We start from the raw sequence: 25,383 nt of genomic DNA, 5'->3' as shown, positions 1-25,383 counted from the left end.
CTTCTGAGATCTGATGAGATCAGGCTAGCCTGGGCCATCCAGGTCAGGGCGAATACCACATACACAATGGTAAATATTGGGACCTGACTCCCTTCCCAATGAAGCCAAGACAGTCACCTCCAAACCCTCCCCCCAAATATATTTTTAAAAGGTATTTGGGATAAATACTCTGAGCAAGGCATAGCTGGGGGAGGGTGGAGTATAAATTGAATTAAATAAAAGCCTTGGAGAAATATAACAATTACCCTGCCCGTCTCCATAGGGCCACTTAGATGGCCTGTGCCCCTAGAATTTTGGCCCTCTCATCCCCAACTCTTAGCAACCCTGATGGCTAGAAAGGATGCCCAGTCCTTAAACAGTCAATGTCTCCATAGAAGTAGCTCTGTACACGATCTGGCTGCAACTTTGAAAATGCAGCTGCAGAAATGGTCTTTTACCACCCTCTAGAGGAGAAAGTCAAATAAAACCTCTGCATTCAACAGCTTGAAAAGTCCATTTTTGCATATTACATGAAAACTATTCTTCTAACAATTTTGAAGTACCTTTGCATGTGTGACCTTCCAGAAGAGTCATGCTGTAGAAATGAGTTTCATCATAAATGACAGTGAACTGTAACGGTTGGTTACAGAGTCAGCCAGAAGAATAGTGATCAGACTTGGCTCTGAATAGGGCATGAGAGCTGATCAAGGAAATGTTATTAAGTTCAGGACGAATGCCAATGGAAAATCATTCCTAAATTCCAAAACAGTACCATTTGACTTCAAAAGAGGCGGCTTTACCAAAATGAGAGGAATCGTTAGAAGGCAGCTACAAGGGAAACATGAGAGAGTCAAATCCCTAGAGGATTTTGGGAAGCTGTTTAACACCACGTTAACTGAAGCCTAGCCAAAATGCATTGGCCAGGTTAGGGAAAGTCTAATGCCTGCATGATTAAAAGAGACCTTTCACAACCGCCGCTACTTTAACTGACTTAAAATCGCACCTCAGATCTTTACAAACCCCTGCTGCTCAGCACTACGACGCATGCGCAGCGGCTCCGAACTAGAGCGCCGCGCTTTCCACAACCAAGAGCTGTGTGCTTTCAACCCCAACGGCCGTCCTGACGAGACGCCTTAACCGGGCAGCTGCGTCACGTGCCTTTAGACCACGCCCCTCGTCGTGACGCTACCTCGCGTACCGAACTCTCGGGAGAGAGGGGGCGGAGAACCAAGGGGCGCGTTTCGCCCGCTCAAAAACGAGACGCGAAGCCCCACCCACAGCCTCCAAGCCACGCCCACTTCCCTACGCCGCGGGGTCCGGCGCGAGGCCCCGCGCTCTCCGCTGCCATGACGTCGCCGTTTGGCCGTTGCCGGAACGTTGAGGCGGCCTCTGCCCACCTGCCGCCTCCCAGTTACCTCCTGGTAAGCCTGAGACGGGGACGCGCCACAGCTCCCGCTGCGACCGAGGAAGGGGCACAGACCGGGGGCGGGGTTTCCCCCTGGGGTCGCTGGCAGGGCCCCCGGCGCTTTGGGCTGGCCTAGTTGACGTTGGTTTCGCCGCTTTCGCAACAGGCCAGCTTGAAGGCGGATTGCTTGAACAAGCCCTTTGAGCAGCGATGCGACGATCTGGCCGCCGTCATCGAAGAGTTCCCCGCGAAGGTGAGCTGTCCTGGGTGGGCGGCCTTTGCGGCCACCGTCCGTGGGCCTCCCCTCGGGGGAGGGGCTTCAGCCTTCGTTGCGCCAGGGCCGAGGCGGGGCTCGGGATGGGCTTCGCAAACTCTCGTGGGAACCCGGGCACGCGAGCTCCCCCTATGCACGGGTGGGCTGCCGGGCACAGGTGGTGAGGGGCACCCCCGTGCCCCCTGGACAAGACCCACTCTTGCCTCCACTTCACGTTTCAAGTTCCAAGCCAAACATCGCTCAGAAGCAAATCACGTGACTTGACCAGCTTCACAGACTCCTCCCCCGTGATCGCCCCACTGCAATTTTGGCCCCTTAGAGCTGCCCCGCCTTCCAGTGCACAATGCTGCGGCTTTCTGGGTCCTCCGTTGGCGGCTGGTGCTGTGCCTTCAGGAAGAAGATAATAGTGGGGACAGCTGAGTTTCCAAGGGGCAGTATACTGTTTGGAACTCTCTGGCAATCGTCAGAAGCAGCACTGATTTCTTCATTGATCCTTTCCCCCTAATTTACCCCTCTTTTTAAAGGAACTGCATGCCATCTTCCCCTGGTTGGTGGAGAACATCTTTGGCAGCTTGGATGGCGTAATTCTAGGTTGGAACCTTCGTTTTTTACAAGGAAGAACAAACCCTACTGAGTATGACGTTGCCCTTGAGTTTCTTGATCCTGGGTGAGTTTCATCATTATAGATGAGGTTGCTTTCAAATGCTCCTTTTTCCCAGTGTGATGTTTCTTGTTTTCTCTTTTACTGCTTTTTTTCTGCAGTGGCCCAATGATGAAGCTGGTTTACAAGCTCCAGGCTGAAGAGTACAGATATGATTTCCCTGTGTCTTATCTTCCGGTAACTATTGGGCAAAGAGTGATCACTCAAGTATTGACAACGGAGGATAAAAATACAGTTCTAAATCTTCTGATCTTTTACAGTTAGTGTAGACAGTTGACAGATGAATTTGCTAAGGTAATGCTGTCAGCATGGTGTAGTATGTGAGAGTGGAGGACTCTAATATGGAGAACCGAGTTTGATTCCCCGCTTCTCTACCTGAAGCCTGCTGGGTGGCTTTGGGCCAGTCATAGTTCTCTCAGAATTCTCCCAGCCCACAGAGGCAAGGAATGGCAAATCACCTCTGAACAGTTCTTGCCTTGAAAACTCTACTGGGTCGCCATAAGTCGGCTGTGACTAGACAGCACTTTCTACCACCAATGCTGCCAACTGCCGATTAGTAGGTTAGCAAAACAGTCACACATGGATTAAGGGGTTCAACCTACTCATGGAGAGCCCCCAATCAAAAAATATTATCTGGTACCTCAAATTAGACAACTAAGGGCTTATATTTGCATTGAGGTTTCAAAGAATTAAGATAGTATGAAGGCATAAATGTGATAGCACTGTATGCTGGGCAAGCCATTAGGCTATAGCAGGGGTGGGGAACCTTTTTCCTGCCAAGGGCCATTTGCTCATTTATAACATCATTCGGGGGCCATAACCAGGTGTAGATCTCCCAGCGTGTGGGGGGGAGAGGCTAGGGTTGCCAGGTCTCCAGACACCACCTGGAGGTTGGCAACCACAGGGGAGGCCACGCAGAGAAGGCCTGGAGGGCACCCCTGGTCCCCCTCCCTCCCCCTCCCAGGTGGAAGGGCAGCCAACGGTGATCCCCGAGCAAACAAGGCTCCGGGGGGGGGGGCACAGCCCGCAGCCGATCCTAAGGGGAGGAAGGGAGGAAAACAGAGAAACAGAGGGGGAGAAAAGGACGGAAGGAGACAGGCAAAGAGACGAGGGGGAGAAAGAGTGACAGAAAAAGAGGAGAGAAAAGCCTTTCCCACACACACACACACCCGCACACGCTGGCCCCACGCAACCGGGCCCCAGCCTCCACCTCCTCCCACCCCCCTACCCAGAGTCCACAAAAGGCCCTCCAAGCCCGATCGGCTGCCACTTGCATGTTCCGCTGCCGCGAGCCACCAGCCTCTCCCCCCCCCCTCGCCGCTTGACAGGCGGCGAGAGGGGCTTACAGTGTGCTGCGGCGTTCTTGCATGCCGCAACTGTAGGGGGCAGCCTTGGGGGAAGCGTCCCTCCCCCCTCTCGCCAATCAATTGTCGACGAGAGGAGGTCCAAAGGGCGCCGCGGCCCCAGGAACACCCTCGGGGAGGGCCGCACTGTGCAACTGGGCCCTGGAGCTCCTGAGGGCCACTGAAAATGTCCTCGGGGGCCACATACGGCCCCCGGGCCAGACGTTCCCCATCCTTGGGCTATAGAAAAGGAAGTGGGACCTAACAGGGAGGGGAATTGGGGGTGCTCTATGCTACAATAGCCGAGTCTGGGTTTTAAAATCTCCCTTCTTGTGTGGTATTGGAGGGTTTAGGTTGGTTTCACAGCAAGTTATTCATTTGGTCCTGAACATGCGCACTATAGAAGAGCAGTCCAGCATGGGGACAGGTTAACCCCTCCTTTCCTGTCCGTGTTTCTTGGGACAATTTGGGAGGAAATTGAACTGGGAGGGGGTCACATGCTTGTTTGCGTAGCTTGTAGTGCAGCTTATCCCAAACCTCCAGTGCAATTATGGGGAAGGGCAGTTCAAACTCAAGCCGTTGTACTATACAGTGGAAGGAGAAGATGACAGCCTTTTTGGTAGAGGAGTCTCCCCTCACTGTTTATCCTCCTCCTCACATAAGGCCTTAAAAATCCTCAACTTGTAGTTCTTTTACTGATTTTGTGCTGTCTAGAATTTAAACACAAATATGCAACTTAAATCCTTTTTTGTGTGCGTGTAAAGGTTTTAATAATATAGTTTATGGGAAGTGGTGTCTCACCTGTCTTTTCAGGGCCCAGTGAAAGTTTCAATACAAGAGCGGATTTTACCTGAATGTTCTCTGTACCATAACAAAGTTCGGTTTCCTTCATCTGGAGGCCTGGGTTTAAACTTGGCCCTTAGTATCCTTTGGACAATGTATAAGACGGGCTGTTTGTAAAATTTCTACATTGGTAATATGACGGGAGGGAGAACATTTGGCGATGCATGCAAGGCAGACAGTGGAATGATGAAGATCTGACTCACCTGTTCATTCCTGTGCTTCTGGGTCCCTTTGGTGAGGACCTGGGTTCAGCAAAGACATGCTGGTGTGTGAGGGGTGGAAGTAGGTTTCCACTTGAAGTGCTTACCATAACAAATTGCTACATTATCTGGGCATGTTCTTGGATGTATTATCAAGCTAGTTGTAGTTGAGATTAGTGCTGCTAGTTATGTGAGTGCTGTGATAGCATCTATGTGGGGAGTGATAAAAATGCACAGGTTGCACCTCCAGCGGCTGCCCACATGTTAATGAGTTGGGCCAAATGGCATAGAAAATCTATGGCTTGCAGGATACAGATAAGTGGGGAGCAAGCTGAATGTTGTTGTGCCGTATATTCCACTGCATGTGTGGGGAGCTTGTAGCAACAACCCACATGCATGAGCCCAGCCTTGGCTGGGAAAGAGAGCGGGGTATAAATCTAATAAAATAATAATAATAAATAGAAACCTAGGGTTAGGGAAGAGGACTTGTAGGCCATCACATGCTAGCTCTAAATAACGAGCTCTGGCAAAAGTTTCACTCTCCTGTTCTAGCCAGTTAGTTTCAGACAATAAATCCCATTTGTGGTTAGAGCCACCCTGAGTTAGACTTCAAAGTGACAACTGGATTTTCCTTTATGGCAGCACTGAGTACTTGGCCATGCTAATGAAAAAAGTCAGACTGCAAAAATGCCTGAGAACTGAACAAAATATCCACTTGTATTGACACTACTGTGTACAGCATGGTTTGTTTGTTTGTAGTCCTCCATATTTTCAGTTGCTCTTTATCCTTGACCCTGTGCCACCAGATCCATTTGAATACTGTATGTTCTATTTTGCAATAAGCCTTATCACACAGAGGGTAAATATTGTACATCTTCTTTCTTCAGTACCCCACCTCCTGTTCACACTGGAAATGAAAAGAGAAGGAGCTGCAGTCTTGTGGCTCTTGCCGATGGCACCTTGCTTGCAGCTCCCATTCTGCTATGATAAATGGTAGTGAAAAGCTGTTGTGTAAATACTGTATTGAAACGCTTAGAATAATTTGGTCCACTTGTTTTTGGCACTAAAGTGTGTTAATGTTTTAGCATTTTGCTTAAAATCGTTGCACTGCTTCTGGCACCCACGTGGGGGTAGTTCTTCCAATGGGGTGAGGTGGGAGGTATCACCAAGTGAGAGACTGATCCTGTCTTAAGAAGGAAGGTTTTGGGGGGTCTAAAGGCTGGTTCATTGGTGAATGAGGTATCCTAGCCAGCTTATTACACCTACTTGCTTCATGGGTAAAACCATACAAATGAAGCTGAAAGTTCATTCATACTGGTAGAAGAACCCTCCCAAATTCTAGTCCTGTGTGGTCTGCTGTGTCAGGGTTTTTTAATAAAATAACTCCAGTCCTACACTGCAGTTTCTTGATTCGATTGTTATATATCTCTATTAGACCTCTTTCAGCATTCTACTTTACATCAAGCACACGACTGATTTCTTCAGAATGGACAGTCTGTCTCTTTCCATCCAGCCTCATTGGGCAAAAAAACAAAACAAATAATCCACCATAGGCAAGTGGATACAGGTCTGCATCTCCCTTGCTTGTCCCACACCTATCTGTTCATACCAGAATAACAGCACTTTCCATACTTGGTGCTGTATTGCTTCCTATAACTGGAAAGGCCCTCTGCCTACTGAAGGGCATGTCAGTTGTAGAACAAGTGGGAGGAGTAACCCAGCTAGGATACCTTTCATCTACCAAAGAGAACAAGCCTTCCCAATAATTCCTGTTCTCCAAAATATCTGATGAGGTAGAAAAAGAGTGTCTGGGCTATACTGTTTTAGGCTCCAGGAGGGGGGTGTCAGAAAATGCTGTCTAATTAAAAAAACAACTTTGCACATAGAAAAGTAGCAAAGTAGGGGAAAGGGTTGCTGCTGAGCTCTCTGCCTGGTAATCTGTTTTCTATATGCAGCAAATGTTTTAGTATAGAGGAATTATGTGAGCCCCCATCTGCGGTCATTTGCTCATTTGCTATTAGTGAGCACATGGCTTTTGATCCTCTGCTTACCAGCAGATGTTATTTTACTAACTCAGTAGTAGAAAGCAAACTGCATGTCTCAGGTTTCAAGATCAACTTGTAGCATTTAATGAATCGCCGCAAGAGAACTGGTTGTGGAACGGAGTTGACATAATTCAGCTCTGGATATTCTGTGTATGTTCTAGAACATCCCCACTACCTGTCATGTAAGCACTTCAAACAGTGCTTACTTTATTCTAGTGGACAGGTACTTGAAGTGGTTCCTGCCCACAGAAGGAAGTGTCCTTCCACCTCCTTCCACTGATCCTGGGGGTGTCCCATCACCTGCTCCAAGGTGAGTATATTGCAGCTACAAACTGCAGGAAAATGATGTCCATGGTTGACTTCCTTGTCTTCACTATGTGGATCATATAGTAAATGCAGTTGTTCCACGAGGGATAGACTAAGAAATAAAAGGGAAAGCAATTTGTTGGAATTTGCTGGCTTGCTGTGCAAAGTTAGCCTTGGCTAACGGCTGTTAAAATTTATATGTAATAAAGTCTTGTTTTCTGAAAAACAATGCAATCTGAGAAATCTTTTGAAAGTGAACTGCTGAGCTCTTTAGATTTTGCTCAGCAGTCCTCTAGCCAGATGTTTAAGGAGTTCCCTGTTCTAATATCTGCCAGATGTCGACAATTGGGTTTTGTGTCTTTGTGAGCAGTCTTATGATGGGAATGCTTTTAATGACTTCTCCTTTCCTAACTACTATAGATGGGATGGTGGGTGGTAAAATAGCATGTGCCAACAAGATGATGTAAATATGGCCCCAGCTGTTTCCCCTGAGATAGGATCATGAGAGGTCAAAATGAGCTGTACTATACAAATGGCACTCCCTAGCTTTTTACCATTGGTTGCTTATTCAAGAATAATTAAAGCATTTGTATAAGCGATACAAATTTTGATTTACGAAATAAGTTTCTGGGTTATTGTACAATTTATGGGCCTGCTTCTACTTGCTCTGGGTCTTCGGGCTTTGGGTTCACAATGGTGAACTAGGTGTAAGATCCTGTTCGTTTGTTCATGCAATGCTTTGAACTCCAAACTATGATGGTCATCTCACTAGGATTAATCTTTCAGAGATCCCTTCATACTTAATTTCCGTCTCTCCTTCAAGATCTCCTGCGATGCCTTTCACCTCCTATGGGATGCATCCCACAAGCCTTCTGAAAAGGCATGTTGCTCATCAGCCTTCAGTGAATGCAGACCCTGCTTCCCAAGAGATCTGGAGATCAGAAACCTTGCTTCAGGTATGTCTGCTATTGCAATGTTGCATCTTGTAACTTGAACAATTAATTGTCCTAGGATGTTGAGCAGGGTTAGCAGAATAGGAAACAGCTATCTTTGCAACACTGAGTGTTTCATAATGGCATTGTGCCCAGGCAGTTATGGACATAGACAGCTAGAAAAAACATGTCTTTTAAAAATCCAGTATTCACAGATACAGAGCAAAACTTGTAACAAAATAATTTGCATATGTTTTCAAGTGGCTGAAGAACATACATATAAACACAGGAAGCTGCCTTATACTGAATCAGATTACTGGTCTGTCAATGTCAGTGTGGTTCACTCTGAGTGGCAGCAGCTCTCTGGGATCTTGAGTAGAGGACTTTCATGTAATTTACAACCTCATACTTTTAACTGGAGATGCCAGGAATTGAACATAAAAATTTCTGCATGCAAAACGGATGGTGTACCACTGCATGTCCCCTCCCTGAAATAAAAAGGGTTTGTGGAATTTCAGCATATGGTTTAACACCCTGTCCTCTGTGCCTCCCCTACCAAAACTGTTCTTGTGCACCTTTCTCTACCATGTCAGGCACTACTCTAAAACTTGTAAATCCTGTAAAAGGCAAGGCCTAGCTTTTTCACATTTTGTTTCTGATTTTTACGTTAGAAAACACATTAATATAATAATTTATGAATGTTTTGTGATAATATATAAATATTTCTTATATTACAAATGTCCCTGAGCTGTATGATCTCTAGCTCCATACCTGGTCTTCGTAGTTTTAGTTCAGTAATCTAATTTCTAGAACATGACTGTGATTCAGCAAAGCACCCACAAAGTTTAGTCCAGCCAAAGAACAGTGATTGCCCCAAAGGCACCTGTGACTGCCTGGGTCTGGGTCTTTCCCATCACTTCTGCCAGCTGACGAAAGTATTTCTCTTCCCAGATCTTTGTTGAAATGTGGCTTCATCATTACTCCCTGGACATGTACCAGAAAATGCAGTCTCCTCACATCAAGGTAATGGGGATGTTCTTCATTTTTGAGTTTCTTCTGCTTGCTGGCCTCATACTTCGGGGTGGCAAAGAATTCTGCTTTTTGAGTGGGATGAACAGTACAGAACTAGTTTCATTGAATGTCAGAACTTCTGCACCTTGATGACTACCTGAAACACACAAGTGTCTCATAGTCTCTGTAGTGTCCTATTATCTGGATCATTTACCAGTGGCACAAGCTGATTTGTCTTATTGCAACTGTTTGAAAGTGTTTCCTATATAGTGATCTGTTGGTTGGTAAGTTTATCATATATTGGTTGGTAACTTTATCACATGATAAATTTCTTAGTTCAAATAGCTCTGAGCTTTTTCAGAGTTAGAGTTTTGCTTTTAAGTTAGCGAAGAGGACTTAACACAAGGAGTCCTGATTCTGCCCTCAGCATTGTGAATGGTGCAACACCTGGAAAGGTCTTAGGAACTTATTTGAATTACATGTAAAGAGGAAAAATCTTGCATACCTCACAGCTCTGCATCATACAATGGGCTGGATCCATCAAAAAGTTTATGGGAAAAGGTAGTGGAGTGATTTTTTCATATCTCCCCGTTCCCTAAGTAATCTGCTCTTGGGGCGTTAAGAACAGAGTATGAGGCACTGCAACAGTGTGTGTGTGGAGGAATCAGGTAGCTCCATTGAGGACTCTGGCTTTTGAATTTTGTACTAGCTGATGCTTCCAAACCATTTTCATGGGCAGCCCCACATAGAACATGCTGCACTAGTGTAATCTGTGTGCTGCTAAGGAATGTGTGACTGGCTAAATTAGCCTTCTTCAGGAACAGTTGTGGTTGGTGAACCAGCCTAGGCTGGAAAAAGGTGTTCCTAGTAACCTGCCATCTGCCTCTCCATGAGTAGCAAGGGGCACTCCTAACCTATGTGTACCCACCCCTTCAGGGGTGGAATAGGCTTACACCTATTTATGCATCAGCCCTGTTACCAGTCCACAGCGCTTCCATCTTGTCTGGATGTCAGTTTACTCACATACAGTCTTTCATGGCTTCCAAGGACTGGTTCAGTATTTCCACTGCTTCCCTAGATCCAGATGGAAAGGTGAGAGAGAGTTTTATCTTCTGCCTGTTGATTACACAGTGCTCCAAATCTCCAGACAGTTTTTCCCAGAGCTTTCATGTCACTTTTAAGCATGAGGAATATGATGAAACCTTGAGGAGACTCCATAGATCAAAGGACCCAAGAGAAATCCCCGAGCAACACCTTCTGGGGGATGCCTTCCAAAAAAATGGAAACCACCATAGTATAGGCCCATATCATCCAGGTGGCCCAGGAGGATTCCATAGTATCAACCATTGAGAGGGCCAGGAGAACCAACAAGTAGAAAGTGGTTTCTGTACCATGGTCATAATGGACATTGGATTGAGTGGTTGACTCAAAAAATGTGAGAACTATTTTACAGATTACGGCCTCTCCATGGAAACTTTTTCTGTTTAGTCAGGCTGCAAAGTCAATACTCAAGAGAGTTCTAAGTCAAAGATCCTTATGTATGGAAGTAATTAAAACCACCTATTTCTCCCCACAATATCTCAAATATATATTTTCATGAACTTACACTTTCCTTACTAAGACCAAACATTTAAACACTGCAGTTTGACATGTTAGATAGATGATCACAAATTGGAATTCACCTAATGCTTAGCTCCAGTACAATTGAAGATATTGACCATTTCATGATAGCTCCAAAGAACACTATTAGTGGATTGCTGTCTGGCTGTTCCTGGCACACAAATGCTCAGACTGGTTTCCTATTATCTTACTCTGTTAAACATGTTACTTAAATGACTGTTTTGCATGTTATGGGTACAGAGAAGAGGCTTTTAAAAACCTACTTCCTGTCCTGGTGATCATCTTGCACTTGCACTTACAATTATTTTATTCTTCATAATGTCTCTAATACGTACATTTATGGTGTGTGTGCTTAGTTTGTAGTGATTGGTTACAACAAAACTGACAACCTCTCTCCCCATTCATTGTGCTTGCCTGCCATCCTGTTCTTGTTCCCAGCTGTTCTTGTGGTGCGTCTGTGTGAAGGGGCTGGTTAGGTGTGTAGAATCTGCTGTCTTGTATATTGTTTGGATCACACATCTTTACTTTGTAAGGGATTTTACATCCACATTCACTTGTTCTGTGTTCTCAAGTGAAAAGTCCACAACTAGAGGTCCAGGAAGAAAAACAGGCCTGTAGTTCAGCCTTCTAGGTTTGGCTTTACTAAATGAAAGTAGGGGTTCTTGGAGATGTACCCTTTTATGTGCAGGCTTTCTTTGTGTTGCAGTGGCAGCAGTACTCTCTTTATCCTTGACCAGTGTTGAGTAACTTGTTCAGCTCTGAGGGCCTCTGTTAGTTTGTGAGTTTAGATTAGTTTTCCATGATGATTTTCATAAAAATTGTAAAAATCAAACTCGCAAGTTGTACAGGCTATGTTCTGCAATTCCTGTGGATAAAACACACAGACTTCACTTTGATAAGACTTTGTTACAGCAGCACTAGTGAGGTTGCTGCATATGTGTCAGTGCTGTACTTTATCTTTTGCATTCCCCATTGGTGGGTGGAGTGGAGAACTTCCTTGCATTTGCTTGTATTACCCTTTCCAAGATTTGAGCCGGCCCAAGCTGTTTCAGTGCAATTGGAGATGCACACCCAGGATGTCTTGCAATGGATGCTGGGGAGCATCTCTTGGACCATAGTATAAACAGTCCCAAGTTGTTTTCTCTGTCCCATCACTTTCCCAAGCCTGCCTTTATTAGCTTGCTCTGCTGGTTCCCTGAAAGTTATCCAAATTCCACAAAACACTGAAGGCTTTTAAGAATATTGTCGAAGGCTTTTAAGAATGTTTTAAGAATTTGCATACGGAATGGACAGTTTGATTTGTGCTGCTTTGAGCCCAGAGACGGGGTTTTCTGATTGTGGAGAAGAGGGTACTTGGCCACAGCTGCTGCTGTTGTGAAATGTTGTCATCAGTTGTATTTGTGACTCTTCTGTTTGTTTTGTTTTTCTCTCCATCCCTTCTTCCTGGGCTCATTCTCACTGCTGTTTTCCTTTTTCTTTCTGTTTTTCGTTTTCTCCTCTTCCCCCTCTCTTTCCCTCTTGTTGTCTCTCAGCTGGAGGTTCTGCACTACCGGCTCAGTATGTCCAGTATTCACCACAGTAGTCCTGCCCAATCCAGCTACCAGGCCCTCCATACATATCAAGTATTTCCATCTTTTCTTTTCTTTTCATTTTTAACCCCCTCGTTCCTTCATACAGTCTGCAAAGTGTGGTGTAGGCACAAGTGAGAAAAAGTACAACCCAGTAGGTATAGGTGCCAAGCTGCGCTGGACAATTAGTGTCTCTGCCACTGGGTGAGGCCAGTTTGTGCCAGCGAGTTGATTTAGTCACCTGAATTTACCCATCTTGCTGCTAAAGGAACAAAAGAAGCTGGAGAGCAGAAGCCAACTCTGGACCTTCAGATACCTCTGATTGTGGTACTTCCCTTGGGGGTGAGATTTAAGTTGGTGCTCTCTCCTGTCTCCGTCCTCATGGTTATACATGGCTTGCTCAGGGCCACTCACCTCCCCCACAGATGGAGCAATGATCTGTTATGCTCCTAAACCCAGAAACTGGGGTAGAGGTGGAAGAATATATAATGTAGTTGCTAGGCAACCACTAATACTCCTGCTTCTCCCTCTCCCCAAATCAAAACTCCATAAGACCCTTCAGCCTGTGCCAGTGCCTCTGAGCCTTCTCCAGTGCTGGGGGTGACTGGGTGATGCTCCTGTTCCTAGCTGAAGAGTCGAATACAATCAAATGCGACCTTGTTTATACATAGAATCCTGACAGATCAAGCACCGAAACCCCTAAAATGTATCCATTGACAACTGCCCAGAATTTGGGGTGCTAAGAGAGAATTAGTGTTGGTTATAAAGAACAGTGGGCCTACTTTACACTTCTTTGTAAGGGGCTTACAATGCCCCATTACCTCAGGTGTTCCCTAGCAAGTTTATGTATTTGTGCTGCTGTTTAAATTTTTTTGCTTGAAATAGGGAATTGACGGTGGCACATCTCCTGTCTCAATTAAAGAGATTGCTAATAATCACTCCCAGGGAACGGTAATCTGTGAGGAGCTTGAAGTGATTCCTGTGTGGTTGCACATTTGCAGATTGTGCAAAAAACGTGCCTGCCCGATCATTCCTTTTGGGTTTGCTGTATCCCTGCAGCTCTTCCTCCTTGAGTCTTCATTTCATAATGATTGCTTGTGTTCAGTTCATTCATGATACCTTGGCTGTCTTGAAAAAGAAAACAGCAGCTTTCTGCTGACAGAGCTTTAATATGTGAAGATATTATTTACCTAGAGGTTGAGCCACTGTAGCCTCAACCATTGCCCCAAAACAGGATCCTCTGCATTAATTTATTCAATTTGAAAATTTATATGCCTCCTCTCTGGAGATCTGCTGGCAACTCACAATTAAAAGTGTACAACAAAATAAGCCAGTGCATAAAAAAGCATGAAACAAATATTGAACAGCCTGAAATAAAATTCATGAAACAATCTTCATACTAGCAGACCATAGAAACACTTTAAAAAGATGTACCCTTCACTTAAATGCCTGGGTAAATAGAGATGTTTTGGTCTGGCATCTACAGGAAAGCATGGTAAGGGGCTATGTGAGCCTTAAGGGGGAAAGCATTTCAAAAGTAAAACACCACCACTGAAAAAGCTCGGTCTTTAGGATGCAAAAGAGAGCCTTCTGTGAAGGGGGCTTGTTGGTCCCAAGCAGAGAAGAGAAATAAATTAGGTTCCTGCATGCCTTAAGGAAGAATTTAGTAAAGCAGAACATATGGCTCAAGCAAGTGAGTTATGCAGTAGGTTACAAGGGAGGCCAAGAATCCCAGCCACAAGAAGAGCACAAGGCATACCTGTCTACCATCCCTCCCAAAGGTCTGTAACAGCTTCCTTGAAGTATTCACCCCGCTCCACATGCACAACCTCAGTGTGCTGTGATGAACTGTAGGAATCTCTGCTGCTCTGGTTTTAGAAAACTGGAAAAAAACTTGTTGAAGTTCACAAGCCCCAGCTGGTTAAAACTAGTTGACCCTTTTCTGTATTGTAAAGATCAGTAAGGCATTCCCCCCCACTACTGTTCCAGGGAGGTCATTCTAGAAGTTTACATCTTTGCTAGTTATTAAAAATATCCATCTGCTTATAAAACTACTTGTGTGCTTGACAGCTGCTGTACTGTGGCAGTTCTTTTAGTCTAAATTGTATTCCTCTCAATTTACAGATGTCCCACTTGCAAATGCTATTTACGAGTATCATGTGAATCCACTCCTCTTTCATCCCCTTGTTTCAACCCCCATCCCCCCACAAAAAATATTTCAATTCTGAAAACCCCAATGGTCGAATCCACAATAAATGATCCAAAATAGGAAATTCTGCAAGTTTTTCATAATTGCGTAACTGCAGAAGATAGAATGTGGGTACACTGCACAGAACATGTTGCGGCATTTATTTTGGTCTGTCTTGGCTGATAGCTCCCTGGCTGGGTTTGTTGCTTGAAACAATGGAGGCCAGAGCAGTCTCCTAATACAAGCTGTTGTGATCTCCATTGCTCAGAAAGCTGCAGACCAAGCCCTGTTGGTCCTGGATGTTTATGCCTGACAGAAGGATCGCTTCACAAAGATCGTTATCCACTTACACATTCTGCAGTCGCCTTGCTCACTGGGTCCTTTGGGCACATCTGGCCACTATGACCTGAGTTGAGAAAATGTAGATGGCCAATTCTTTTGACAGCCCATGATGGCCACTTGTCAAAGCTCTACTAGAATGAGTTCTTCCTCTCCTTACCACCCCTGTAAGGAAGCTGTTCTGTATCTTCCTGTTCTCAGGTTGAGAATGAACACATTCTGCTTTTGGCTGACACTGGCCAGTCAGGAATTAACCTGAAGAGTCTCTTTGCTTAAGTCTTTGCCCTGTAGCTGTCTCTGTACTGTTCTCCCTTCATGATAGGGAGATGACTTCTTTCATTCTCCTCCTCGTGCTTTCAACCTAGGAGTCGTTTAAACCCACTGAGGAGCACGTGTTGGTGATTCGGTTGCTTGTGAAGCACCTACATGCTTTCAGCAACAGCCTGAAGCCAGAGCCAGTTTCTCCTTCAGCCCATTCGCACACAGCCAGCCCTTTGGCAGAATTCAAGAGGTAGGTTGTTTCTTACTTAGAACAGAAATGATTCCATGTGCAGTGTTTGTGAGTTAAAACCCCAACGGGCAAGAAAGTTTTGAATTAATACTAAAGCTTGGTGAATTTTTTATGTGCTTGAAAGCCACTGGAAATTTTATTGAATATACTGGGCAGTATCCTACAGTTTGGGTGTGGAAGGCACATTTCCCATGGTGTTTTTTTTAATTGCTGCAACTCTTTCCAACTGATAGAAGCATCAGTTGTGGAGTAACAGGATCCGTGTAGAGGAACAGCTATAAGGATCAACATTCTGAAGTGAGGAGGGACAAGGGGGTGAAATTACCCCCTCCGCTTAATGAATCTGCACTTGTAGAAGAGGAAGGAGGAGTGATTTCAATTCCTTGTCCTTTCTTCACGTCAGCCTCCCACCCAGTATGGCTGTTCCTCTGTGCAGATCCTGCAAGCCCCAGGAATGATCTTTCTTGAGGATCAGAAATCCAGGAAAAGACACCTTCTGCACATGGAGTGGTAAGATCTTGCCCACTGTGAATGTTGTAATTCACCATGTTTGTGTATTGGGTTTGACAGCTAGGGACTGTGTTAACCCCCTTGTATTACAGAGTTTCTGTTTGTTGACTGCACATTCTGAACGCTGGCTGGCGCAGTTGCCTGATTCACTGACTCTGAAAAGCAGCAAATCCTGTCCTCATTAAAAGTATAGATCTTTTTCTTTCCCTGTCAATTATTTATCTTATGGGGCTTCTGTATGTTTGTTGACTTTACAGGATTGTGATTCCCCGGTTCGTTCAGCAGAAGCTCTACGTCTTTCTGCAGCACTGCTTTGGCCACTGGCCTCTGGATGCCTCTTTTAGAGCTGTATGTACTCTGTTTGATGTTGTGTTGCAAGTTCACAACACTTGACCTAGGAGAGAATTATGGCTGATGATTTCTAGCTTGTAAATTTTTCCAGGCAGTGTGAGAAGATATTGTTGCAGAGGCAATTTGAACTGCAGGGCAGGGCCTGTCCACCTTGGGAAGAGGATGGAATCTGTGTGTGCCCCCCTCCCCCCCCTAAAAATGTACAAGAGCTCTCATAGAGCTGGTGCTGCCTCCTGGCTATTAGATTCCTGATCACCACAGCACACTAGTCAGAAAATATGCTGACTGGCTGCCAGGAACCATAGCTCAGCACTAGGAATTGGCAAAGTGGTACCAAGCAGGATGCAATCCTAATAGTCATCATAGTTACTTCAGGCTTAAAATTGTTTTTTCTAATACAAAGAATTTCATGAGAGAGAGATGCCTCACTGGATCCATAGATAATAATAGCTAAGGGCAGTTCTGAGTTTAATACCAGAAGTTCAGGTTTTGTATGTAGTTCTGAAAGTTTCCCCAGGCCCCTTTCCACCCCTTTTCAGTTGGCCTCTGGCTAGAAGTTATTAAACAATAAGGAAGGTTCTTTTTGTCTTCAGTGCATAGCCCCTTCCAATTGATTACTTACTCACAAAATTTATATGCTGCCTTTCTCCCCTAATCAGGGCCACCAAGGTGGCTAAGAGATTAAAAGCATACACAGTAAAAATACATTGAAAAACCATTGAAGCCAAAAAAGACACAATTAAAATCAGAGATAAAATGTTCATATAAAAACATTAAAACAGTATTTAAAACCTAGGGCAGGAAGGAGGGATCACTAAGGGAATGCCAGACTAAATAAAATAAGTCTTTACCCACTAGTGGAAGATGGCAACAGAAGGGGACAGATGAGTCTCTCTGGGGAGAAAGTTCCAGAGTTTTAGTGCCATGACCAAGAAGCCCCTCTTCTGGGTTCAAAAGGTAAAGGTCCCCTGTGCAAGCACTGGGTCATTCCTGACCCATGGGGTGGCGTCACATCCCGACGTTTACTAGGCAGACTTTGTTTGCGGGATGGTTTGCCAGTGCCTTCCCCAGTCATCTTCCCTTTACCCCCAGCAAGCTGGGTCCTCATTTAACCGACCTCAGAAGGATGGAAGGCTGAGTCAACCTTGAGCCGGCTACCTGAAACCAACTTCCGTTGGGATCGAACTCAGGTCGTGAGCAGAGCTTGGACTGCAATACTGCAGCTTACCACTCTGCGCCACGGGGCTCTTCTGGGTTGCCACCCACCTAATCTCAGAAGGTGTGGGGGACCCAAAGCAGGGCTTGGAAAATGTCCTTTCCACCTGTTTCCCAGTAGCGGTCAGGTAGGTTCATAAGGGAATAGGCACTCCTTCAGATATGCTGGTTCCAAGCTATATAAGGCTTTAAAGGTAGTATGATGGGTGGTACACCAACAGCATCTCAGTCCAGTCTCTGAATCCCAGCATTGCATAGCCTCAAAGTCTGGATGGGGCACAGTGCTAAGGGGATGCAGTCATTATAGACGACAGTGACTTCACCTCCCCACCTGCCAGACCTATGCTGATATCTCACCAAGTGAAGTTAATCCCTCCCCCAGCCAAGTTTTAGTAATACGTGCCAGGTCAGTCCTCTCATCATGGATTAAATCCTGGATGGCTGTTGTTTTTCCTGTGACTGACATGGCATTTAGCAGTAGGATTGTACAGCCTGGCAGGTTGTTGATAATGGATATCAGCATTGCCTCTGCTGGAAGAAGGGCCAGAAAGGGCTAATGTCTGTTGTCCTCTCCCCTCACCTGGCCAGCTCTTCTCCCACCAACCTACTCTACATGTTATGAATTGTGACATCAGGTCTCACCCTATTCCACCACCTCCAGCACATCCCTTCCATCAGCAGGCAAGATTGTTTCCAACAATGAATTGTGTCCTATAGAATTGTCAAACCCTCTGACACCTGATTTTACAGTTGATATTCAAACATTTTACTTAAACTAGTTTTTTAAAACTGGCTGAAACCCTTTCTGTATTATTTTGACCACTGAAGCCTGGTTGGGGCGTACACAGGCTGCCATGCATTTTGAAAGGGGCTATCTGGTGAGAGAGGAGAGGGAGGGCATGGCTTCAGCAAAAAATTAAAATAAAATGAGTTTCTATAGCTTGAGAATTACTCCCATATGTTTTATGGGAAGGATCAGCAACTGGAGGCACCTGGGACTAAATCTGGCCTCTTGAGGTATAATGCTGGTCTCCTCTCTTAGTGTGTGTGTGTGTGTGTGTGTGTGTGTGTGTTAAGTGCCATCAAGTCGCTTCTGACTCATGGCGACCCTCTCTGAGTAGCTAACTCAATGTGAGAGGTTTGCAAAAGGGAGTACTTCTGTAGCAACAAGGCTCTGGGCAGTGGAAGCCAGCTCTTTCACACAGATCTTTACAAAGTGACTCTTCAGGAAATCCAGTTGCTATGTTGTCTAAGTGTAAGAAAACCAAAAACTGATTGAAGTATTTAACTGTTCTTTTTATTCAGGTTCTGGAGATGTGGTTAAGCTATTTGCAGCCTTGGAGATATGCCCCTGAGAAACCACTTCTGAGTGCAGAGTCTCAGCCTCGCAGAGTGTCAGAGAAATGGTATAGTCTCTTTTTAAAAAAAATTACGTGCTACCTTTTTGTCAGTGGAAATTAGAGTTGGTTCCAAATAAAATAATTAAAAAATAAATGGATAAAACGGCAGCCACAATTAAAATAGCATAACAAACTGCATTTTAAGATAGCGTCCACAGAACAAAAGCCTTGGAAACTGTACTACTATTGTGACCAAGCCAACAAGGAAAGAAAAATCAAACACCAAAAGTGCCTGGTGCCGAGTTGATAAAGATTGTACCAGACAAACAGGCTTGAAAATGCAGGCGGAGGGGGATTAGTGAAGCGGTTCCACTTATCAGTGATTGGAATCTCAACACTGTTCTTCCAGACTCTTCGAATCTCTTCCTGCTTTGAACTGCCTGTTCCTGGAGTTGGGACAGCAGTTAAGATTTCTTACTGAGTTTTATCTCAATTTATCATTGGAGAGGCTCCAGCACATCTTTAGCAGAGGTTCTGGGATGAATCCCACAGATCAGCCTGTCATGGGGAGGGAAGTGGTTTTTCTTACTGAGTGCGTGATATTGCTATTGTGCTTTCTAAATGGCTCTCTTCTTCTATTTTCAAGGGCTCCCTTTGTTCAGGAGAACCTGCTGATGTATACCAAGCTCTTCGTTGGCTTCTTGAATCGAGCTCTTCGCACAGATTTGGTCAGTCCTAAGAATGCCCTCATGGTGTTCAGAGTAGCCAAGGTCTTTGCTCAGCCCAACCTTGCTGAAATGATCCAGAAAGGTAAAAAATATGCCAGAAATCTTCCTCGTGATCTCTTTTGCATGTATTCTCCATTAGTGTGATATTGCTTTTGTGTTGGCAGCAGAGAAATCAGAGAAGCCACTAGCAGGGCTATGGGAAGTTCAGAAAACTAGTTTGGTTACTGGTCTAAATTTCTTTCTTGCTGTATCTCAAGGGCTCATAGTGAGAGAGCCACTTCTTCAAGATTTTCTAGTATGCTGAACAGCTAAGCAAAAATTTGAAGCACAGGCTCCCATCTTAAAACCCAGTACTGTATCCACTGCATTATGATGGCTGTAGTCATCTACATTATGTAGTCAATCCACTGTAGTCAATCAACTGCAGTCAATCCACTGCATTATGATGGCTTTTTTCTTGCAGCTGCAATAAGTGGCCTGAAAGGCCCTTTCTTTTTGGGGTGTGGGTCTGAACTTTGTTTGCAATAGTCACAGCCCTCCACAACGTGAGGGTGATCATGTTGCTGTTTCACTTCTTGCTTTGCAGGAGAGCAGCTGTTTCTGGAAACAGACCTTGTTGTTCCTCCACGCCAGCACCGTCTCTTTGTAAGCCCCTCTTTTGGAGGGAGCTTTTTGTCATCCCGAACTCCAACCACCACAGACATTTCATTTAAAGTGAAGAGTCATGTTTATAGCCTGGAAGGGCAAGACTTCCAGTACAAGCAGATGTTTGGACCAGAAGTCAGGAATCTCGTAAGCGGCTCCCTGTTTGTTATGAAATTGTAGAGCTGAACAGAAACATAGCAGTGTCCCTTAGCAAAGCAGCTGATGTCAAATTAAATGTGATGCTTAACTTGGGAGTCTTGGCATACTAATCCCTAAAGACATCTTGCCACTAGGATGTTTTCCACACAAGGACAGGCTTGTGTAGATTCCTTGTTGCAATGGGGCTTCTACATGGTAGGTTTCTGTATTGTTACCCTATCCCAGTCCCTTGACAGAGGCCCCCCTGCCCCCCGCACCACTAGGGCCTTTTTGGTTCTTTTAAAAAATTGAATATTGTTATATCGTTACAGCAATCTGTGTATCAGGTTCACTGAATTCCCAGGTTTAATTGTTTTTAAAGTCGATCTCTGGCCCCTTTCATTGCAAAAGTATGCTTTTCCTCTTATATGTCAGCAATGAAAGGCGATAGAGACATACTTAAAATGAAGATTGGGGACTGAGAGAACCTGATACATAGATGGCTATAATGATAGTCAGTCCCCAGTTTTTTGAGAAAGACCTCCAATGATGAAGACAGAAAATGGTTGCTGTGGGGGAGGGACTGGGAAAATCCAAATTTTCTGACCTACACAACAGCTATCCTGGCTTTGCTGTGATCTTTCCCAAAACATTGGAGCAAATTGGGTTTGGGACAAAGTAAAGAAAAACTGGGGAAACCCTGGGTAGTACCACAGGGTAACACAGCATTGAACCTGGGGCAAATAACCTAAGTGGAAAAGTTCTAGGATTTTTTTGGATAGTCCACATAATTTGTAAATGAGAAATCTAGAATTGGGTATCTCCTTATTTTTTAGTGCCATTTCCCTCATACAACGTGCATTCTTGCTTCCCACAATGCCCTCATTTTTCAGGCTCTGTCAAGTTACGTTCTCTGCTATATTTTTTTCAGGTGTTAAGACTAGCCCAGCTGATCGGTCAGGCCCAGCAGACAGCCAAATCCATATCGGACCACTCCACTGAGGTCACAACTAGCCAGTCCTTCCTTTCTTGGTTCTGGTTTGGCCCATCTGATTTGAATGGGTCCTACACAGGCAATGACATGGATGAAATTGGGCAAGACAGCATCAAGAAAACAGATGAATACTTGGAAAAGGCCCTGGAATACTTATGCCAGATATTTCGGGTATGATTACGAATTTGTTCACAAGAGTCTTTATTTGGAATAAAGTATGTAATGCATAAAGTACATAGATATATGCTGAAGACAGTTTTGAACACATTGTTTTCCCCCCATTCCATAACCATTGCAAACTAATTGGAAGCATAACTTTAGAAAGTAGCTGCTCATTTAGAAGAACCTTCCTCTTAAAAAGAAACTGGTTTCAAGTAGATATGCTTTGAATCTCGATTGACCAACATCTGAAGCCCCTTTGGCTCTTCTGAAATGGTTAAAAGTTGGCTGTTTCTTAAAAAGAATTGTGAGAAGTTTCAAACTGACAAGGAAGAAAAGGTAAAGGGTTGTGCTTGGAAACACGAACCTGCCCTTTATCTCCAGGATTCCAGTGGCCATTGATACCTTTGTTCCTATCTGTAGAACCTTATTTTTGGAGCCTACTAGAGTCTGTCATAGTGTTAAGAAATACTGACAGGAAGGAATATGGTGGTTGTGATAGGCTGGAGACTGGTTAATTTCTTATAGATGACATGATAGATCCTGTGCCTCTTTGTGCATTAGTACTTACATAGAATTCTTGTTTTACTCTTCCCAGTTGAATGAAGCTCAGCTAAGCCAACTGATGCTGAATTGGGGAGCGGCTCAAGATGAGAATGGAAAGAAACAGCTTCCAGACTGCATTGAGAGTGAAGATGGGTTAATTCTGACACCACTTGGCAGGTATCAGGTAAGGAGGTGGCACATTAGCTAATCTTGCAGCTAAGAGTTTATTTTTCAGCAGCCTTGTGAGCAGTGTGATATGACCAGAGCAGAAACATCTTCCTCCCTTTCTTCAAAAGTGCTTATGGGTTAGGGAGTTGCTATCGGGAGATTTTTGGGGAAACTAACATGTGGTGAACATTTTTATTCTATAACAGAATTGTTTAAACCTCATAAGACTAACTTTGGAAAAAGGTTCAAAATCCACTGAAAATATGAATCGACTCTAATATTCATTCAGTATATTAGTCTGCTCCAGTAACAGAGTCAAAGAATCTTGTGGCATCTTAAGGGTTAACAAAACCCATTGTGGCCTAGTCTCTTGTAGCACTAATATTTAAGTGCTTCTAAGAACTGCCTAATCCAAAAGTATTCAAAACTGTGTCTTCTTCTAGATCATCAATGGACTTCGCAGGTTTCCAGTGGAATATCAAGGAGATCCTGAGCTCCAGCCCATCAGAAGTTATGAAAATCCCACTCTTGTGCGACTGCTGTTTCAGCTGTCCTCCGCAATCAACAGACGAGTAAGTGCTGCATAAAGCCTCCTGTCTTCGTTTTTCCCTGTTGGCTCAGCTTACTGCTGCTTCTCTTGCTCCCTAACGTATATATGCAGAAATGTACATTGTGTGCCGTTTCTGCCTTGTTTATCTAACTTGTGATGTTTTGAGAATGGTCATGCTTTACACTCAAAAGTGTTTTAACATCATATAAAGTGGTCTGATACTTAATCAGACCATTGGTCTATAAAGGCCAATAATGTCTACTGTCACTGGTTGTGGGTTTCCAGTATCTTAGGTAGAGTTCTTTCACATTACCTACTACTACCTGAGCTCTTTTTCTTTTTCCCCCCATCGAATCACAGCTGACTTGTGGCGACCCCATAAGGGTTTTCAGGCAAGAGACATTTGGGGGTGGTTTGCCATTGACTGTCTAAACGTTAGACAGATTCATGGAGGAGAGTTCTATAAATGGCTTCTAGCCATGGTGACTAAAGGGACTCTTCATGTACAGAGGCAGTAAACCTGAATACCAGTACTAGGAGACAGCACCAGCGTAAACCTTTCGCTTCTATGGCCTGTTTGGCCCTCCAGGGCAACTGGTTGGCTGCTGTGTGAAACAGTATGCTGGACTAGATGGACCGGTGGTCTGATCCAGCAGGGCTGTACTAATATTCTTAGGTACCTGACCCTGTAACTGGAGGTACTTGGAGTTGAACCCTGGGCCCTTCTACCTGTGTAGCAGATGCTCCAAGAAAATTTTACGCCAGAGGAATTCTGGTGATGGCTTCCAACAGTTTGGCCGCTTCAGGTGGGGTTAAGTTCACTCTCCTACTTCATTTTATTTTATTAAAAAATATTTTAAAATATATGTACCATGTACCTCAAATTCAAAGTGGTTTAAAAGGGCCTATAAAATAATAGATCAAACAATTAATGAGCACTTCATACTTATCAGAATATCTAGTACCTACAAAACAAGTCTGCTTCATTAGCTAAAAATTAATTTTAAAAGAATTGTCTATCCAATTATTATTGCAGGGCACATGAGAAATTCTAGTGATCTCTGGAGTGGGTTTCAAACTGGACTTTTAGATTTAATTTGATTTATCTATGATGATAAATGTCTTTGAATGCCTGGTCAATAAAAGGATTTTGTGTTGGAAAACAACTCTATCCACAATCTGTTTTCTTTACCATAATTTCACCTTAATTTGGAAAACTGACATTCAGTGACAGGATTCGGGTCTGAGCCCCCGCCCCCCCCCCCAGGAATCACTGAATGCATTAAATTTCTCCAGGTTGTTGCTTATAGGCAAACAGTATTAAAGTCAACAAATAAATGGGCACCAGAATCATTTTCATTTTTCAGTAATCAATGCAGTTCATTTCTCAGCTCCTGGAAGCTGCAAAGGCAACACAACACCATGTGGTACAACATCATTGCACACAAATGATGATAAATTTGTTACAGGCTGGTTAGAGCTGCCTCATCAACTTAACTTCCTCATATGGAAAACTAAAGCAGCTGTTGGTTATAAATGTAATACCATTTCACTTGGACAAGGTCAAATCCTTGCTCATCATTTAATGTGCCTTGGATAAGTCACTTTCAGTTGGTTGTTTCAGGTGATTTATATTCTTTAATTATCTTTTATCACTCCATTGATTTCACACTTTCCTGTTTGTTCTCACGATTATCATTTAATTTATCTGCTGTCTGGTAAAGATAAGGCTGTTACTCTATCTGTAGTTTATTACTTAACAGCTGCCTTGAAGATATGCCAAAGTTATAACCAAGTTACGCCTAAATGCTCATCTGCATACAGATGAGCTCTTTTTGCACTGGAACTGGATAAGTCACTACTCACTACATTGGAGCATCACTTCCTAATTTAATGTAATGTTAATTATTGCTCTTAGTAACATCCCTTAACTTTCCATTTTTCTTATTTGTGTCTCTAGTTTGCAGGCTCAATGGATACTCTCTGTGCTAAGGAAGGCTTTCTTGGCAGCTTCTGCCGCTATCATCTTTGCACTCCCTCCCTAGTAGAGATGGCCAGACGCAGCCCCCTGAGCAAACAGAAGCTAGGACAGATTCAACAACCAAGAGTCAGTCTGAGATTTCTGGCGAGCTACAGGACTCTCCTTTCCTTGCTTCTGACATACTTCATTGCTTCGTGGTTCTGCATTGGTCCAGTGACCAGTACTTTTCTACTTTTCATTGGATATCTTTTTTATGCAGTAGTGATGGCTTTCTTCACTGAAAAGCGGAGGCCTCGTCAATCTTGATGTTTTGCAGAATTTATTTTCCCTTGCACCCATTGATAAATCAAGAAGAGTGGACTCGGTGGATGAATGGCTTTACCAACTTATAGAACCTAAAATATTTTTAATCAAGTAAAATACTTGAAATCAGAAGGCTGTTCGTGACTTACAAAGCTGTACAATTTGTTTTGATAAACTTTTAAATAAAAATACAGGCCATTGTGTATGTTTTTTAGCAGGGGGGGAGATGGAAGTGTTTTACCTTCATTTCTGTAAAACTACCACTAGTTCAGTAAAGTAATGAGAGAAATTCTTTGGAGCAGGATAAATGGTAGCTTTCCATCCACGACAATCAAGGGGTGCTTTGGCACAGTTCTCAGTAACTTAACTACTGTATTTTCTGGTGTATAAGACTACTTTTTAACCCAGGAAAATCTTCTCAAAAGTCGGGGGTCGTCTTATACGCCGGGTGTCGTCTTATACGCCGGATGCTGAATTCCGAGCCAGACTGGAGAATCTGCCTGGGGAGCTGCCTCCGCTCTGTCCATGTC

The 25,383-nt window shown here is 44.2% G+C and overlaps 1 protein-coding gene across 2 annotated transcripts; it reads left to right on the top strand.

Moving 5' to 3' along the window:
* Positions 1-1,278: 1,278 nt before the first annotated feature.
* On the top strand, positions 1,279-24,856 carry SMPD4 (sphingomyelin phosphodiesterase 4). 2 transcript variants are annotated; one of them, XM_056859554.1, is made up of 19 exons: positions 1,279-1,400; positions 1,551-1,637; positions 2,183-2,325; positions 2,421-2,496; positions 4,476-4,584; positions 5,512-5,564; positions 6,912-7,060; positions 7,880-8,012; positions 8,940-9,011; positions 12,152-12,241; positions 15,080-15,225; positions 15,993-16,083; positions 18,607-18,707; positions 19,288-19,451; positions 19,956-20,161; positions 21,084-21,317; positions 21,904-22,035; positions 22,463-22,591; positions 24,530-24,856. In XM_056859554.1, the coding sequence occupies exons 1-19, from the start codon at positions 1,326-1,328 to the stop codon at positions 24,854-24,856; spliced, it is 2,517 nt and encodes an 838-aa protein (XP_056715532.1). In that variant the 5' UTR covers positions 1,279-1,325. The 2 variants fall into 2 exon arrangements, with proteins under 2 accessions (XP_056715532.1, XP_056715534.1); XM_056859556.1 differs by lacking the exon at positions 12,152-12,241 and having other exon boundaries at positions 1,291-1,400.
* The last annotated feature ends 527 nt before the right edge of the window (positions 24,857-25,383 follow it).

Source organism: Euleptes europaea, chromosome 13 (genome assembly GCF_029931775.1).
Source record: "Euleptes europaea isolate rEulEur1 chromosome 13, rEulEur1.hap1, whole genome shotgun sequence".
Taxonomy (NCBI): Eukaryota; Metazoa; Chordata; class Lepidosauria; order Squamata; family Sphaerodactylidae; genus Euleptes; species Euleptes europaea.
Note: the sequence above shows the minus strand (reverse complement) of the source record. Positions and strands in the feature narration are given on the sequence as shown.

Coding starts and splice junctions, on each gene's coding strand:
- SMPD4 (XM_056859554.1), top strand. CDS start 1,326: ATGACGTCGCCGTTTGGCCGTTGCCGGAACGTTGAGGCGGCCTCTGCC. Junction 2,326..2,420: donor CTTGAGTTTCTTGATCCTGG/GTGAGTTTCATC, acceptor TTTTTTCTGCAG/TGGCCCAATGATGAAGCTGG. Junction 22,036..22,462: donor CACCACTTGGCAGGTATCAG/GTAAGGAGGTGG, acceptor GTCTTCTTCTAG/ATCATCAATGGACTTCGCAG.